At 42.0% G+C, this 13,914-nt stretch overlaps 1 protein-coding gene across 1 annotated transcript in view; it reads right to left on the reverse strand.

Moving 5' to 3' along the window:
* Nucleotides 1–8,365: 8,365 nt before the first annotated feature.
* Nucleotides 8,366–13,914, reverse strand: part of SEL1L3 (SEL1L family member 3) — a 33,535-nt gene continuing 27,986 nt past the window's right edge. The window contains exons 19-23 of the mRNA XM_074147763.1: nucleotides 13,054–13,163; nucleotides 12,102–12,229; nucleotides 10,893–10,995; nucleotides 10,724–10,796; nucleotides 8,366–9,600 (exon numbers count right to left, since the gene is read on the reverse strand). Of these exons, the coding sequence (XP_074003864.1) occupies nucleotides 9,434–9,600; nucleotides 10,724–10,796; nucleotides 10,893–10,995; nucleotides 12,102–12,229; nucleotides 13,054–13,163 (581 nt within the window). The 3' untranslated portion in view covers nucleotides 8,366–9,433. The remainder of the gene's footprint in view (nucleotides 9,601–10,723; nucleotides 10,797–10,892; nucleotides 10,996–12,101; nucleotides 12,230–13,053; nucleotides 13,164–13,914) is intronic.

A 13,914-nucleotide genomic window follows, 5' to 3' on the forward strand; every position in this document is an offset into this window, starting at 1 on the left:
AACTGAAGTGCTGAGAGTTGTGGCTGGGGATGGACGGGGAAACCGCTTCTCCGGAAAAATGGCATGTGAAGGATCTGCTGGCAGATGCAAGGCGCACACAGCGCCCGGGTGATGGGGGAGACAGGACGTGGTGGTGAGGAGAGGTATTAGCAAGGAGCACCTGGGAATAAAGAGCATGACTCCAGTGTCTATTCCTTAGCTGCCTGCTGTCTTTGCTGGGGATAGGCTGAGCCAGTTTTAGTTGATGGTCCCGAGCAGACCCAGATCATGGGATGCCAGAAGAGATCTGAACTAAACAGTGGTTCCTCTAGGTCTCTGAGTCAATAAAAAGCAATGGAAATTGAACCAGCCTTCTAGCTGTGATAAAATGCTTAAAAAGGACGTGGCTTTCTCAGCTGTGAAGCGATTAAGAGGGAGTGCTGGTTTCTCCGACGGATTGAAATGGACGTGACCCTTAACTGAGGCTGCAAAGCAGTCTCTAAAACCCAGTTTAGACACTCTCTGCCTGGGTGAAACTCTGAATGGATTGGGCTGGGGGTGTGCAGGGCTGATGGCTGGCAGGGCAGCCCACCAGCAGACCAGGAAAACTGCTGGATAACAGGGATGCCAGTAAATGGAAAGAAAAAACAAAGGAAGTACTTTGTTGACAGGAGACTAGGCCAGGTTCTGACCAAATCATTTGATAATCAGATGGTCGCTTACAGAAACTACTGTTGTAAACATATTATACACAGATAGCACAAACTTATCACACAGATAAACGGGCAGAAAATATTACTGTAGCAAAGGATATTCTGGAGGATCATAACCTGTTATTTATTACCTGAAAGTCTTCTCACTAAAAACGTCTGCAGTATACTGGGTTACAGAAACAAAACGGAGTTGATGAACACTACCTAGTAGTTAATTCAAGTTTGTGAGACAATACAATGTTTAATAACAGCAAGAGTCCCACCTGTTTTGCTTTAGCTTGAATCCCTGTCCTGGAAGGAAAGCTGAAGCACCACAACTTTTGGCATTGCACTGCTTAGCTGAGAGAGGAACCACCATGTGGCGTGGGAAGCCATCCGTGGGAGAGGACGATGAGGTGAGGGTTAGTGAGATGTGGTGCTGAGATCCAGCCTTGTGATGGGCAGGTAGTACCGGAGCTGCAGGGGGCATGGCAATACTGTGTGTGTGGATTGTCATCTCCATGATGATGTGAGGTGGCAATACTGGGTGTCTCCAACCTAGGGCTGGCTCAATACCTCTAAGCTGAAGAGATAGGAATTTAGAATCATATCATAGAATGGTTTGGGTTGGAAAGGGACCTTAAAGATCATCGAGTTCCAACCCCCCTGCCATGGGCAGGGACACCTCCCACTAGAGCAGGTTGCTCAAAGCCCCATGCAGCCTGGCCTTGAACACCTCCAGGGATGGGGCATCCACAGCTTCTCTGGGCAACCTGTTCCAGGGTCTCACCACCCTCACAGGAAAGAATTTCTTCCTACTATCTCATCTAAATCTCCCCTCTTTCAGTTTAAAACCATCACTCCTCATCCTATGGCTCCACTCCCTGATCAAGAGTCCCTCCCCATCTCTCCTGTAGTCTCCTTTAGGGACTGGAAGGGACTCTAAGGTCTCTCTGGAGCCTTCTCTTCTCCAGGCTGAACAACCCCAACTCTCTCAGCCTGTCCTCATAGGAGAGATTGACCTTCTAAGGAACCTGAAGGCAGTAAGTCCATGGGACATGATGAAATCCATCATTTGGATTGCTGAATTGGGAGCTATTAGTGTAACAGGCAGGTGGTGGCTGCTTTTTTTCATGTTAGTCTTTTGGGAAAAACATTAGGTGCATGTGTCCCAGCTCAGGCCCCATCAAATAAAGAAAACCCTCAGAAACTAAACCCCAAAACCAAACCCCAAAAGATGGGGGAGTCATCCTGCTGTGTCCATGTGTGATTCTTGGACATGCAGGGCACTGGGACACCTTGACATGGACAGGTTTTTGTCATTTACCATAACCTGTAAAGAAGCTGTAATCGAAGCTATTCAGAAAGAAGTACCATAAATATCTCTGAGTTTTGAGCTCCTTATTGCTGTTTCTCTGAGTCTGAAAGGGTGCTGGAGAAAATTAGGCAAAAATAAGGTATTTCAGATGCATTTGGGGGCTTATAACTGCAGACATCAATAAAAATTAGGTGTCTAAAATCCAGCTTGTAAGGCAGGAGAAGGCTTGGGCTGAGAATGTTACTATTCTGAATTAAAAATCAAGTACCTGAGTGTTACCTTTGTGTAGAAGAAACTTAGAATTATTAATTTTTTAATTAAGAACAGATCCCAAATTTGTCCTCTAACTCCTGAACGCTCACATGTGCTGAGGCTCGTGAGCCTTTCTCCCATGGCCTTTGAATAGGAAAAAATATTCCTGTAAAGGCTGATATTTACAGTCAGGTCTAGCAGAGTAATTCGGTTTTCTGCCATAAAACACAAGGACAGTCACGTGAGGTTTCTTTCTATGGTGAGGGGAACTTCTCAGGAGCACTCTGTTTTATTTGCGTGGTGGTATAAAGTCCAGCCTTTTTGCAACAATAACCCATTTCTATCAGAAACTGTCCTGCTGAACACGTACAATATTTCATCTGGAAGTCAAATGTCCAAGGAAACAATCTAATTCATTGCCTTTATTTTTTTTTTTTATTTTTTCTTTTTTTATTGGTGAGACATAAATCCTGAGGACACGCTCTTATGTTTGCCTCTAGCAAGCAGAAGCCTTGGAGGAGGGCACTGTGAGAGTGACTCAGTCTTCTTAATCTGATGGAGGTAAAATACACTTGTCTTGCAGTGTGGATTATGCACCTCACGAATTTATTTCACCTGTACCAATAAATGTGTGTCTGTATTTATCAGAGAGCTGCGGTAAAGACGCAGGGAAATGCTCTTTTTTTTTTTTTTTTCCTTCTTTTTTTTTTCCCCCTGTATAAAAGAGTGATGGGGACTGTAGAAGGCCTTGGAAGACTCTCAGGACTCCAGTGGTTGTGGTGTTTGGGGTGTTTTGTGTGTGTGTGTGTCCTTCTCCCTTCTTCTTTTTCCCTTACTTCAGTTTATTCACAGCCAAACAAAAAATGGCTTTCTTTTTCAGGTGGCCTCAATTGAGATAAATATCTAAGAGCTTTTAGGTGAATCATTCTTCAGTTAAGTAGCACCGATACTATGCATCTTCAAAAGTCGTATCTTATAAGATGAACTTGTCTTTGTCCTAGGAGTGTAGTTAACACTAGCACAACCTTGTAAATATTTCAGAGAAAATCCTTTTACTGGATTCAGTGAAAGAATCGATTGTATGTACCTTTACGTATTTGCAGTAGGGGCCTTTATTAAATGCAGCCTCCCATCTTCAGCCCTTCACATAGTTCTGGAATAATTTAAGGCAGGTACACAAAGCGGCAGGTAGGTATCTGAGTTTCTGCTGTCATCTGCGAGTGGTGGTGGGGTAGGTGGGTGCCTGGGGAATTTATCTGTTACGGGTTTTATAGGCAGACTTAACGACTGTAAGAATTATTTCAGCTGAAAGAGGGTTTTTATTTTATGCCCATACCCTTAACAAGCATTTAATGCATCACAAGAGAACCTAAATATTCTCAGGTTAATGGTATGGGGGCACAAGGTATAAACAGGCATGAGGCAGAGGTTTGGAGGGCAGCCTGATTTTTATTTTTTTTTTTAATTTTTGTATTTATTTTTTTTCCCCCACACACTTCCCAAGAGGGAATTAGCACACGGTGTAATAAAGCTTCCTTGGAAAGCTGGTGCATAGGGATTTTCTTTTATTACTCAAAGTGCTGACCGAGGTGTTTCCTGTCCCTGATACCGTCGGCGTCGGTGTAACCGACCCCGTCATACGCTGTTCCTCTGCGTGAACCCCTGTCCAAGCGCCAAGGGTCTCCTCTGCCTTCTTGCCAGATACGCAAGAAAGTGAAGCTTTTTATCTCCTCGAAGGTTGGAAAGGCACAGAGGGTATGTTTGCACAGCACAATAAGGCAGTGTCAGGCGGGACAGAAGAGTTTGCCCTGGGAGAGCCCGAGAAACGGGCTGAGCAGCAGCGCGGCTGCCGGGCTGCCTCTGGACCCTGGCCCCAAGAACCTCTGGGGTCGCCTCCGCGCTCCCCACGCTTATCTCTGCATGGCTGTCACTTCTCTCGTGGATTTCGGCCTCTCTAAAGGATATCCACGTGCTTCTCGTGCCCTTAGTCAGAGTTGGGTATCTTGAAGAACTTGGCCAGAGTTGCCGTAGGCTGTCGAATACTTGGATTCATGTCTCTATTCTATCGCAGCTTTCCAGGTCGGTAAATTAACTCCTAAATCTTGGCCTGTTGGTGCTTCTGAAGGCTGCTGGCGATTTTAATATATTGTTATTGCTTGGAACCAGACACAGCTGAGCCCTAAATGTTTAAGAATATATAGAGGACAGATCTTATTCTCCACATTTTCTCGTGTTTGTTTAATGCAGACAACTCTAGCCGTTTTCATTACAGTGGGTGTACCGGGGTTTCCCCTCGTTAGCGTTGTCCCCAACTGAGTTGAAGTGGTTAACCTGTTTCCCGGGATTAGTTTTGCTGTGGTTGACTCGATTATGAAATCAGAAGAGCTGTCCATGTGCAACTGGAGCTGCCTTGGAAGGGCAACCTAATGCTGATGAGCAGATGTGATCCCTTAGACCTTGGCCCCTGGGTAGGACAGCAGATGGAGTTGGTAGGGGATGAGGAGTTGCGTATAATAATGACATTTTTATTGCTACTAACCAACTCTGCAGAGCAGAGGAAGAAAACCATGCTTTGGTCTTCCTGGAACAAGGTAAAGCCTGGGTGGAGGCTTTGATTTATCATTCTGGTCAGTCAGTACTGGTATGTTTTGGAAAGGCTGTCCCGTGGTCTACAAACACACGCTGCTCTCAAGAAAGCAAGCCTTCAGAACAGGTCTGAACACGTTTGGACTGCTGGAAGGCACACATGGATAAACAGGCTGGTGAAATCAGAGGGACCAATCTTACAATAGGTGCTTGGAGGTGGAATGGAGTCGCACAACCTAGAACAGAGGCTGGCAGCCTCTGTTCGTCTGCACAATTAATCTAAACGAGGCCTGAAGGAGTATGCTTGGGCACTGGCTCATGATCATCTGGGCTTTTTGGTGGTGTGCTTCCAGCCCGTTTGAGTAGAATCCTCCTCCTGCACAATGGCTAGGCACCATTTTGGGAGTTTCATGGACCAGGACTGGTCCCAACAAGCAGCCCATGAGGTAACCGGGTTCCCAGGAAGAGTTTAGCTACTTGCAGCCGGGCAGCGGAGCCTGGCCTTCATTAGTCCATCTAGATAGGGAGATCTGCTTTGAGCTTGCACAATTAAAGATACTTGCTGTATAAACGGGTGACGGGGGCCATGCCATAACGAAGAGATACCTGCACAGGATTGTCTATCTGGGTTCCTGCTATGGCAGACTGCCACATATCAGTGCTGGGCGCTGCTCCTGGACTCGTGCTTTCTCCCCTTCACCTGGTAGAACTGATAGGAGCCAATGCTGATTAGCAGGAGCTATCTAGAAGGTTGCTGAGTGACTGAGGAGAGGTCAGTGCGGACAAAGGAAGGAGAACAAAAGGAATCAGAAAATGTGAGGCGGGGAGGGAAGCAAGGTCCAGGAATACGTTAGCAGAGAGGAAAGATCACCAAACACAGTTATAAATTAACCTCTTGAACCCAGCTTTCTTCCAGGGGTTTATTAAGGTGCCCAAAGGTGGATGGGTATCTGATAGCACTTACTAAACAACGCAAGTTGCTTAAATCAATGGGTATAATTTGAGTTTGGAACTGTCGCGGACGGAGTGATTAACTTCACTAGTTAGAGTGAAGTAGTGAAATATTTATTAAGGTGAAACAGTGATTTAACAAAATCAGTAGTAAGTGCCATAAAACCAATAGTAATTGCGATAGTGTTTTACGAGATTCGATGTCAAGGTACACTCTATTATTTACTGCACAGAGGACAGGGTCAGACAAGCTGTCAGGGAGACCTTCCCGTTGAGTCGAGGTTCAGAAAGGACCCCGTGGCTTTCTAAACTCCTTCTCAGAGAGGAGTCTGGATCCAATCCTAGTCCCAGACTTGGTCAACGGTTTATATCTACAGGATCATATATGCGCAATCAACCCTTTATATTACTTAGCTAAGATTTCAAAGTTTAGCATGCTATTAGTCACTTACCAAGAATCTGTTGCGGGAAGGAATCTCTCGACCTCGAGGAGCAGAACCTTAAGCGAGCGTCCTCACAAGAGGGGGGATCCTGGCGTGCAGCCCGCTGCCATACAGGAGAGCTCAAAGGGCTCTTGGGCTGCCCACTATTTATACAGTAAGATAATTGACCTATAGTCATATTCTCATGGGAACAAAATTTCTAGGTCCCCACTCCAGAGAGTGTTTTGATTATGTTGCCAGCCATCCCCCGAAGTCCAGGTGCAAATTATCACAACTAATGTTGTGATGGCCATGGTGGCCAAGGCCTGAGCAGGAGCTGGGTGGTGGTGGTGGTGGGGAAACAAGAGAGAGCACACCACCACAAGAACGTCAGTGCTTCAGAATATCTAATCTGCAGCAAGTGGTTGGGGTTTTTGTTTGTTTCCATGTGGGTTTTGTGCAGTGTTTTCGTCTTGTGACTTATCATTTCCTGACCACTCGGCATGGGCTCCAGAAACTATAAACTTTGGTGGTCTTCTTTGAATTTAGGAAAAATAATTTTTGGTACAGCAACTCTTCTTTTTTCTTTTTCCTTTCTCTCTTTAACATTCTTGTGGATGTACTAGAACAATGTAGCTGCTTTGCTTAACTAACCATCCTTTCTCTCCCGTAATTGTTTGATTCTCCAGCTTGTCGAATAATAGCACCCTAGATCTTGAAAGAAATGAATAATAATAATGTAACTATTATTATTTCAGCCTTAAGTATTGCCAGTTTATTGTGAAGAGTTGCTTATCTTAACATACCTTAAGTATACTCTGCTAGAACTTCTGATGTAATGGCTAACAATAAACAAAGAGCCAACTATTAACTGCTGGCGTCAAGAAATACATTGCAACTTCGGCAATTGTCTGCTGAAATACAGATGTGGAATCGTGTTCCCGGCAAACCCCCTCAAAAGGAGTTAATTACCAAAGTTGAGAACGTGGGCTTCCTTTGGAGAGGAAAAGGCAGTCGACAGCCTGACTGCTAACGCTTAATTCCGAGCCATGGGCACAACCTAAATCACCGCTGCTCAAAGAGCCCCAAGACCCCAACACGTGGGTTACAAACGTGCCACCCCTGAAAACCTCCCATGGGATGAATATTTCACCAGGGGCTTCACTTTTGCAATATATGACCTATGTATGTAGTAAAATACAGCTCCCATGTGTAGCTTACTATAAGCAAGATTTCATATGCACGTCCAAGCAGTTTTTTGTGACCATCTAACTGTATTTGGTACCTGTTGTGATGATTCTCTACTTGTCTTCAAAGGTTACACTCGTCTTTCTGCAATACTTCTGGGTTTACCACCTAAACATGCCCCGGTTTTAGTGTAAATGCCCACCGTTTCCTTTCATTAGGTGATAAAAGTGGAGAGAATTCTTGAAATATCCGTCCATCTGTGTTAAGGAACTTAACATAACGGAATTTAGCTGCAGAAGTCTTTGCAACTCGGAACCGACTCTGAAACGCTGGTGCTCCGTTGGCAACGGACACCAAAAGCACAGCAGAGAATCTCTGCAAGTCACCAATGGCTTAGTGTGGAAAAGTGTAATAATTCGTAATACTTCGCTGTACATGAAAAGAACAAAATACGTACCTACGACTGTACTATGAACAAAAAGGAGTCTTTGCCCTGTTACGAAAAACTCCGTAATGTGGCACGTTCTGATTACATGGGTGGAGGGTGAGGAGGGGGGAGAGCTTCAGCATCTGGGTAGGTTTTTTTTTTTTTCCTGTTGCTTACTCAATGGAACTGCTGCTTCAAAGCAGCAACTCTTCTCTGATCGCTTCTGAACGCTCAGTTTTCTGCAAGCGAAACGCACCCTGATGGTGTGTGTATAATACGGTTTAATATATATGTAATCTCTCTCGAAAGCTGGAAGCTTTTTTCCTTTTGCTTCATTCCTTTCTTCTCCCTTTCCCTTTCTCCCTTGATTGAAAAACGAAACAAACTCTTGGAGGTGATGCTGTATTCCACAAAGGAAGCCAAGGGTTGATTGTCCCATTTGGAGCTGAGAACAGATACCTTCATAATGTTCTGAGATATGATTTCACCTGGCAGGTGCTTTAAAAAAAAAAAAAAAAAAAAAAAAAAAAAAATCCTTCACATACAGGCTGAATTAGAAAAATATTTTTATTTACAAGAGTAAATAATGTAGTGCAAGGAGAGTGGATTTAACCCTCAATAATGCATAGATTGATGCAATTTATCATCTGTGATCTGCCTCGTTTCGCAGAGGTGCGTGCACACCTGCTTTAAAGGTCAGACCTTTCCTACAGCCACTTACCGGACAAATTTAAATCGGACAGAAGGCATTTGCACTCCATACCTGTTATCCATATATCCCATCTAACATATAACAATAAATCCTAGCCAATGTTATCTATGGAAGAATCAAACAATGAATTGTTCATTCGTGTCACCCGTTTGCACTTAAATATTCTTTTATTTATTCATTGAGGAAGCCACTTTCTCTGATCTTGGCAGAGCAGGGAGGCATTTTGTTGTGCCCACCAGGGAACTGCTGACACTCGTGGAACTTTGACCAAGGGTTAATCAGCAGAACTACTACATTATGATCATATTGCAAAACCTCCTGGTGTTTTTCTTTTAAAAAAAACAACCACTCTTTTTTGGCATAAAAGAGTTAGGATGGAATATAAAATGCCAAAAAAGTTAACTGCTATCACTGCATGTACCAACGTCCTGCCTGATGTGCCATGGAATTTGGAAAGTGCTGGTGGCTAGGTTTCACTTTTATGTAATTTCCATGCTTCCAGCTTGGAAAACTCTGGTAACTTCACCAGTAAGATAAGCTCAAATGCAATAAAGGCAATTTAATAAGATGAGTAAAATTAATTCCTCATCTAAACCGATGGGAGGTTTGCTCATTCTTCAATTAGGCAAAGACTTTGCAGGTTTCGGTCTAGTCCTTCAATGAAATACAGTATGATCATGTGTTGTGTACAGTAAGATCACCTCCCTTAACTGTTTAGAGTGTTAAACAAATTATAGGGATGTTTTTCCTTTATACTGGAGAAATCAGATTGGTGAATTTCCCTAAAATTTTGGCTGTTGGACTGCATTATTAATGACAATAATGGGGTTGGTTGCCAGTTCTTAAATTTGTAGTTCTTCATATTCCACCTTCCCAATGGGATGCCAACCTGGAGAAAACTACACTTCAGCTTGTAACAAGAGGATTCTGAGGGTTTGGCTCCTGCTGTGCTAAATCGTTTGAAAAAGTAGATTCATTTTGCTGTACGAGTCTGGTGGCATCCTCAGTGCTGTTCTCTGAGGAAGAAGGTTCATCTGATGATGGTTCTGATCTCGTTCCAGGAGAATTATGGGCTTCAGAAAAAAAAACATCAAAAGAAATTATTAAAAAAGACCCCACTGCATCTAGGAAGTCTATGAATCAATATTTAAATATTACGTGGATATAAAATCACATATAAAGATAATACTCAAAGGTTAGGAAATATTGAAAGAAGAATATCTGTAACTCTATACTTTGTACATATGTAGTGTGATTCCCAAGTTACAGAAATTATAGCTAGTAAGAAAAGAAAGCAGAGTTTCAGAATTATTTCCATAGTCAGCATGTTAGTCACAGCTCCGTGTCTTAAATGCTACCTAGGAATTATAAAATTCAAATAATCTTATTACTTAATGGTGCTTTTTTTTTTTTTTTAAATACCATTCCCTTTCTATCAATGTGGAAAGTAATTTTTGCCGTATTGTATTACAGAAATATGTCCAAACCCAGTATTTTCTGACATAGGCTTAAGCTGCCTACTCTGGTTAAACCACAATATAAGAAAATGTATTTAGTGGAAAAAATTCTTTTCATAACAGATAATATTCATTTCACCACTTCCCAATCAAGATCCTGCCTTGGGATTTGAAGAGAAACACTCAGTTAAAGCTGGCAATGCTTTTTAAAAGATGATTATTTTTGCATGTGATGGTAGGGTTTTTTTCCCCTTTTCCTGCACAATATAGGTGAACTAGCCAAAATCTAGTTTTGTCTCTGATACCTCTTTCAATATGGTAAGAAAATAATGGGAGCTTTAAGAAACTGAAGTCTGGCATTTGGTTTTCTGTCCCTCAATATTCTCTGTCCCATCAGAACAGAGAACATACAGCAAACCTTTCTAGTTTACGATAGGAGGATTGAATGCATTTACTGATTCTGTTACTGGTATGAAGAGGCTCTCTGAACCTCCCTTTTTCTCCTACCTTTTATCAAAAATCTCCTTCATTAAGGGAAATTCGCCAGAAACCAACAGGTTTAAACCTGCCTTGCTTCATCCACCCCTTCTCAGTGATCAAAAAATAACTTGTGTGTCAAAGAAGTTGCTGTTCAGAGGTACCTCTACCCAATCTAGCATTCCTGCTTTTATTTTTGACGTTTTTACCGAAATAAAAAATTCACTCATCTTTCTTTGGTTCTACTACAACAAATACTTACCAGGTAAAGACTGAAAATACTGTACCGCAAATGCAACCAGAATAGATAAAAGAAAGGTTCCCATGAAGTAGATCTGTGACAGTAAGTTTAAAAAAACATGATCAGAGCAGTGTAAAGCCAAGGTCATGCTCCAAATGAACTGTGCGTGTACCAAAGGAGCAATACGTACCAGAGTAGACTGTAAAATATTGTTCCAGAAAACTCTCACGTGAAAATAAAGCAACGCTAGTGAGCATGGACTAATTGATTCTTGGTTACTATTATTCCAGCACCTACAACAAGAAGATTAAATCAACTAATTAGTCCTCATCTACAATTTTGTGGCATTCGCCATCTGGTATTCTAAAGCGGGTTTGCAGCAAACCTCAGTAACCCACAGAAATAAGCAGATATCATCACTGTCGCACAGATGGTGAAGTAAAAATTCATAGAAATATGAGATTAACTTCATTAAGCTTACAATTGAGCTTACAGTCCCAGACAAACCAGCTAGTCCAAGAAGCCCTGCTTATCTGACTGGTAATTTCACGTAGAGTGGAGGTAATTTAGGGTACAAGTCGAGGCTAACTTGGGAAACTGTGAAGAACAGTTCCAAGGGATAGCTGGTGAACTGACAAATGAGGTTTTAATGTTGACATTGTCCCCGCTTTTGTTGGGTCACACACACTCAGGAGCAAACCAGAAGAAAACCCCACTCATTCTTGATTCACAGCCTCATGGATTAAGCGTTTGCTCTTCCTTCTTTAAATATCTGCAAGGCAGTTCCACAAAGCCACCAAAAATTGTGTACGCTTCCCATTCCCGCTGTGCTGTCCAAGACATGTTGCTCTACCCAGGCAAAGGAAACCAAAGTTCTGTGCCAGAACTAGAGCTCTCGAGGTGGTTTGTTTGTGAGCAGCACTGGCACAGGCAGCAGACATGGAACCTTCTCGTGTATCTAATATTCTGTGCCACTACGTCTGTGCCAGGCTGGAACATCTTTGTGGAATAAATAGGAAGGATCGCTATTATTCCAGTTACATAGTTTTAAGTTCTGTATTAAATTACGCTATATTTATCATTAAAAGACTGTTTTGGACTGCATGCAAATTGTCAGCGCCTAACTTAGGAACTTAAGCATATTGAATTGGAAAAGCCCTCCTGGATCATTAAACCCATTCCCTGCTATTTCAGGTACCCACATATAATCAGGTGTCTTTAAGAGGCACAAACTAAAATATATTTAGGTCATTTAATCATTTGGAGCATGTTGACCTTAACCTGCCTTAAATCACACAAGTGAACAAAGTTAATAATTACAGGAGTTGCTGTTCTCCAAGAGTAAATGTTACTCACATGGAAAAACAGAAGATGCTGATTAAGGGGAAAAAAGACTCACCTGTAGTAAAGTTCCTGAAGAAGTGAGGTATTACTAGAATGCAATGCCTGGTCAATTCCCAAGTGATCCAGAATGTAGGAAGGTATGGAGTTGCCCTCTTCCATGACTAGGGCCAAATTAAAGAAACCCTAATAATAAAAAAGCATACATGCTTTTTAACCATTAAATTTTCATGTCTGTATTTAAGCTAAGCATCAAGTATCTAAATAATTATACCTGTCTTCTATAATATTACAGAATTCCCCATCGGTTTGGCTTTCATCCTTTAAAGAGGCTGTTCATGCGTCTCTTCTTTCCTTTGCTAGATTAGCAGTCATGTTTTGTCCCACTATCCTCAAAGCACAACACAACTATGCTGCCTCTAAAAAATTCACTTACGAGATACTGTCTGGAAACGTCAGAGGGACAGGGAAAATGCAATATTGCACCCAGGACACTTCAGGAGGGTCTGAGGGCAGTAAATTCAGTGTTGAAAAAGTGCATGTCTTTGGTACAGCGATCTGGGTGTATCTTTTAATTATAAAGCACTTTAAGATGAAGCTTTTGTTGGTGGAGTGAACAAAATCCACCCTAGGATTCACCCAATAGATCAAGGGAAACGGGCCAGTCTTTTTGTTTATATCCTAAAATAGCCGAATAGGACTGGAATACAACTCAGCAGTCTATTAATTCTTCCCCTTGCAGAAGCAAAAATACCAAGGTCACAACAGGATCAACTGTGCCAGGGTAAGGTAGCACTGAATTAGGCCATTCACCTTCAGCTTCTAGGACTATCTACGCTACATTTACCTTCTTTTATCACGGAACAGCAACTACTGACCCACAAGGTATTTTGAAATAATTACAACTTATTCTAGCGGGTTCCTTCAGCGCAGAATTACTAGTCTCAGATAAATCCTCAGATTGTACTAAAATCTGATGTTTTACAAACACGTTACAACCGCAGCCCCACCTGTGAGTCTCCCTCTAAGGCAGCTTGTGCGTACATCCGCATCGACAGCTCCAGGTCTTTAGACTGGTTCCGGTAACCATAGTAGTAGAAATCACCCATCTTCAAATAAGCTGTGGAAGAAACCAGTAGCAGATAATTCAGAGTATTTGTAGAAATAGAACTATTAATGTGACAGAGAAGTTAACAGTAATTTTATTTAAATTATTATTTTATTTAATTAATTAATTAAATTTAATTTAAATTAATTTAAATTATTAACAGTAATTTTATTTAAAGCACAGTATTAAAAATACAAAAAGGGACTCTCGTTCTCTGGTTGTCTCCGTGGCAATTTTACATCAGTCTGCCCCACTGAAAATATATATACCAGAGGACATTTCTCATGGTTTCTCTTTAATTAATTTAGTGAATGATATTGCTACTTCTACAAAATCTAGACTTTGAGACTTTATACTGCATTTTCTCTTTGCTTGCCACTGTCTTTGGGCAACCTGTAGCCTTACTATTCAGGTTGGCCCTACTAACTTCATGAGACTTAAAAACATGCTGTCTCAGCGTTTGTTCTGTGCCTGTCACTGCGGTGGCTGAACCCATCCCAAAAGTTACAGAACTTTGCTGTTTCAAATCCAACCCAACCCACGACAATGGTAGGTATAGAATTTTCTTGGTCTAGAAGGAAGCAATGCCCAGCAAATCTGTGCTAGAGTTTAAAAAAAATCCCATGTCTACACTTATCTGACCTAAGCCTTCCCCAAATGGTTTGAAACTCTTCTACGCCTCACCTTGTCCATCTACAGCAGCTACTTATAAATTCCACTTGTTTTTACAGTGGACAATAGCAAAGCTCTTCAAGGAAGCGAG

Source organism: Numenius arquata, chromosome 5 (genome assembly GCF_964106895.1).
Source record: "Numenius arquata chromosome 5, bNumArq3.hap1.1, whole genome shotgun sequence".
In the NCBI taxonomy this organism is placed as follows: domain Eukaryota; kingdom Metazoa; phylum Chordata; class Aves; order Charadriiformes; family Scolopacidae; genus Numenius; species Numenius arquata.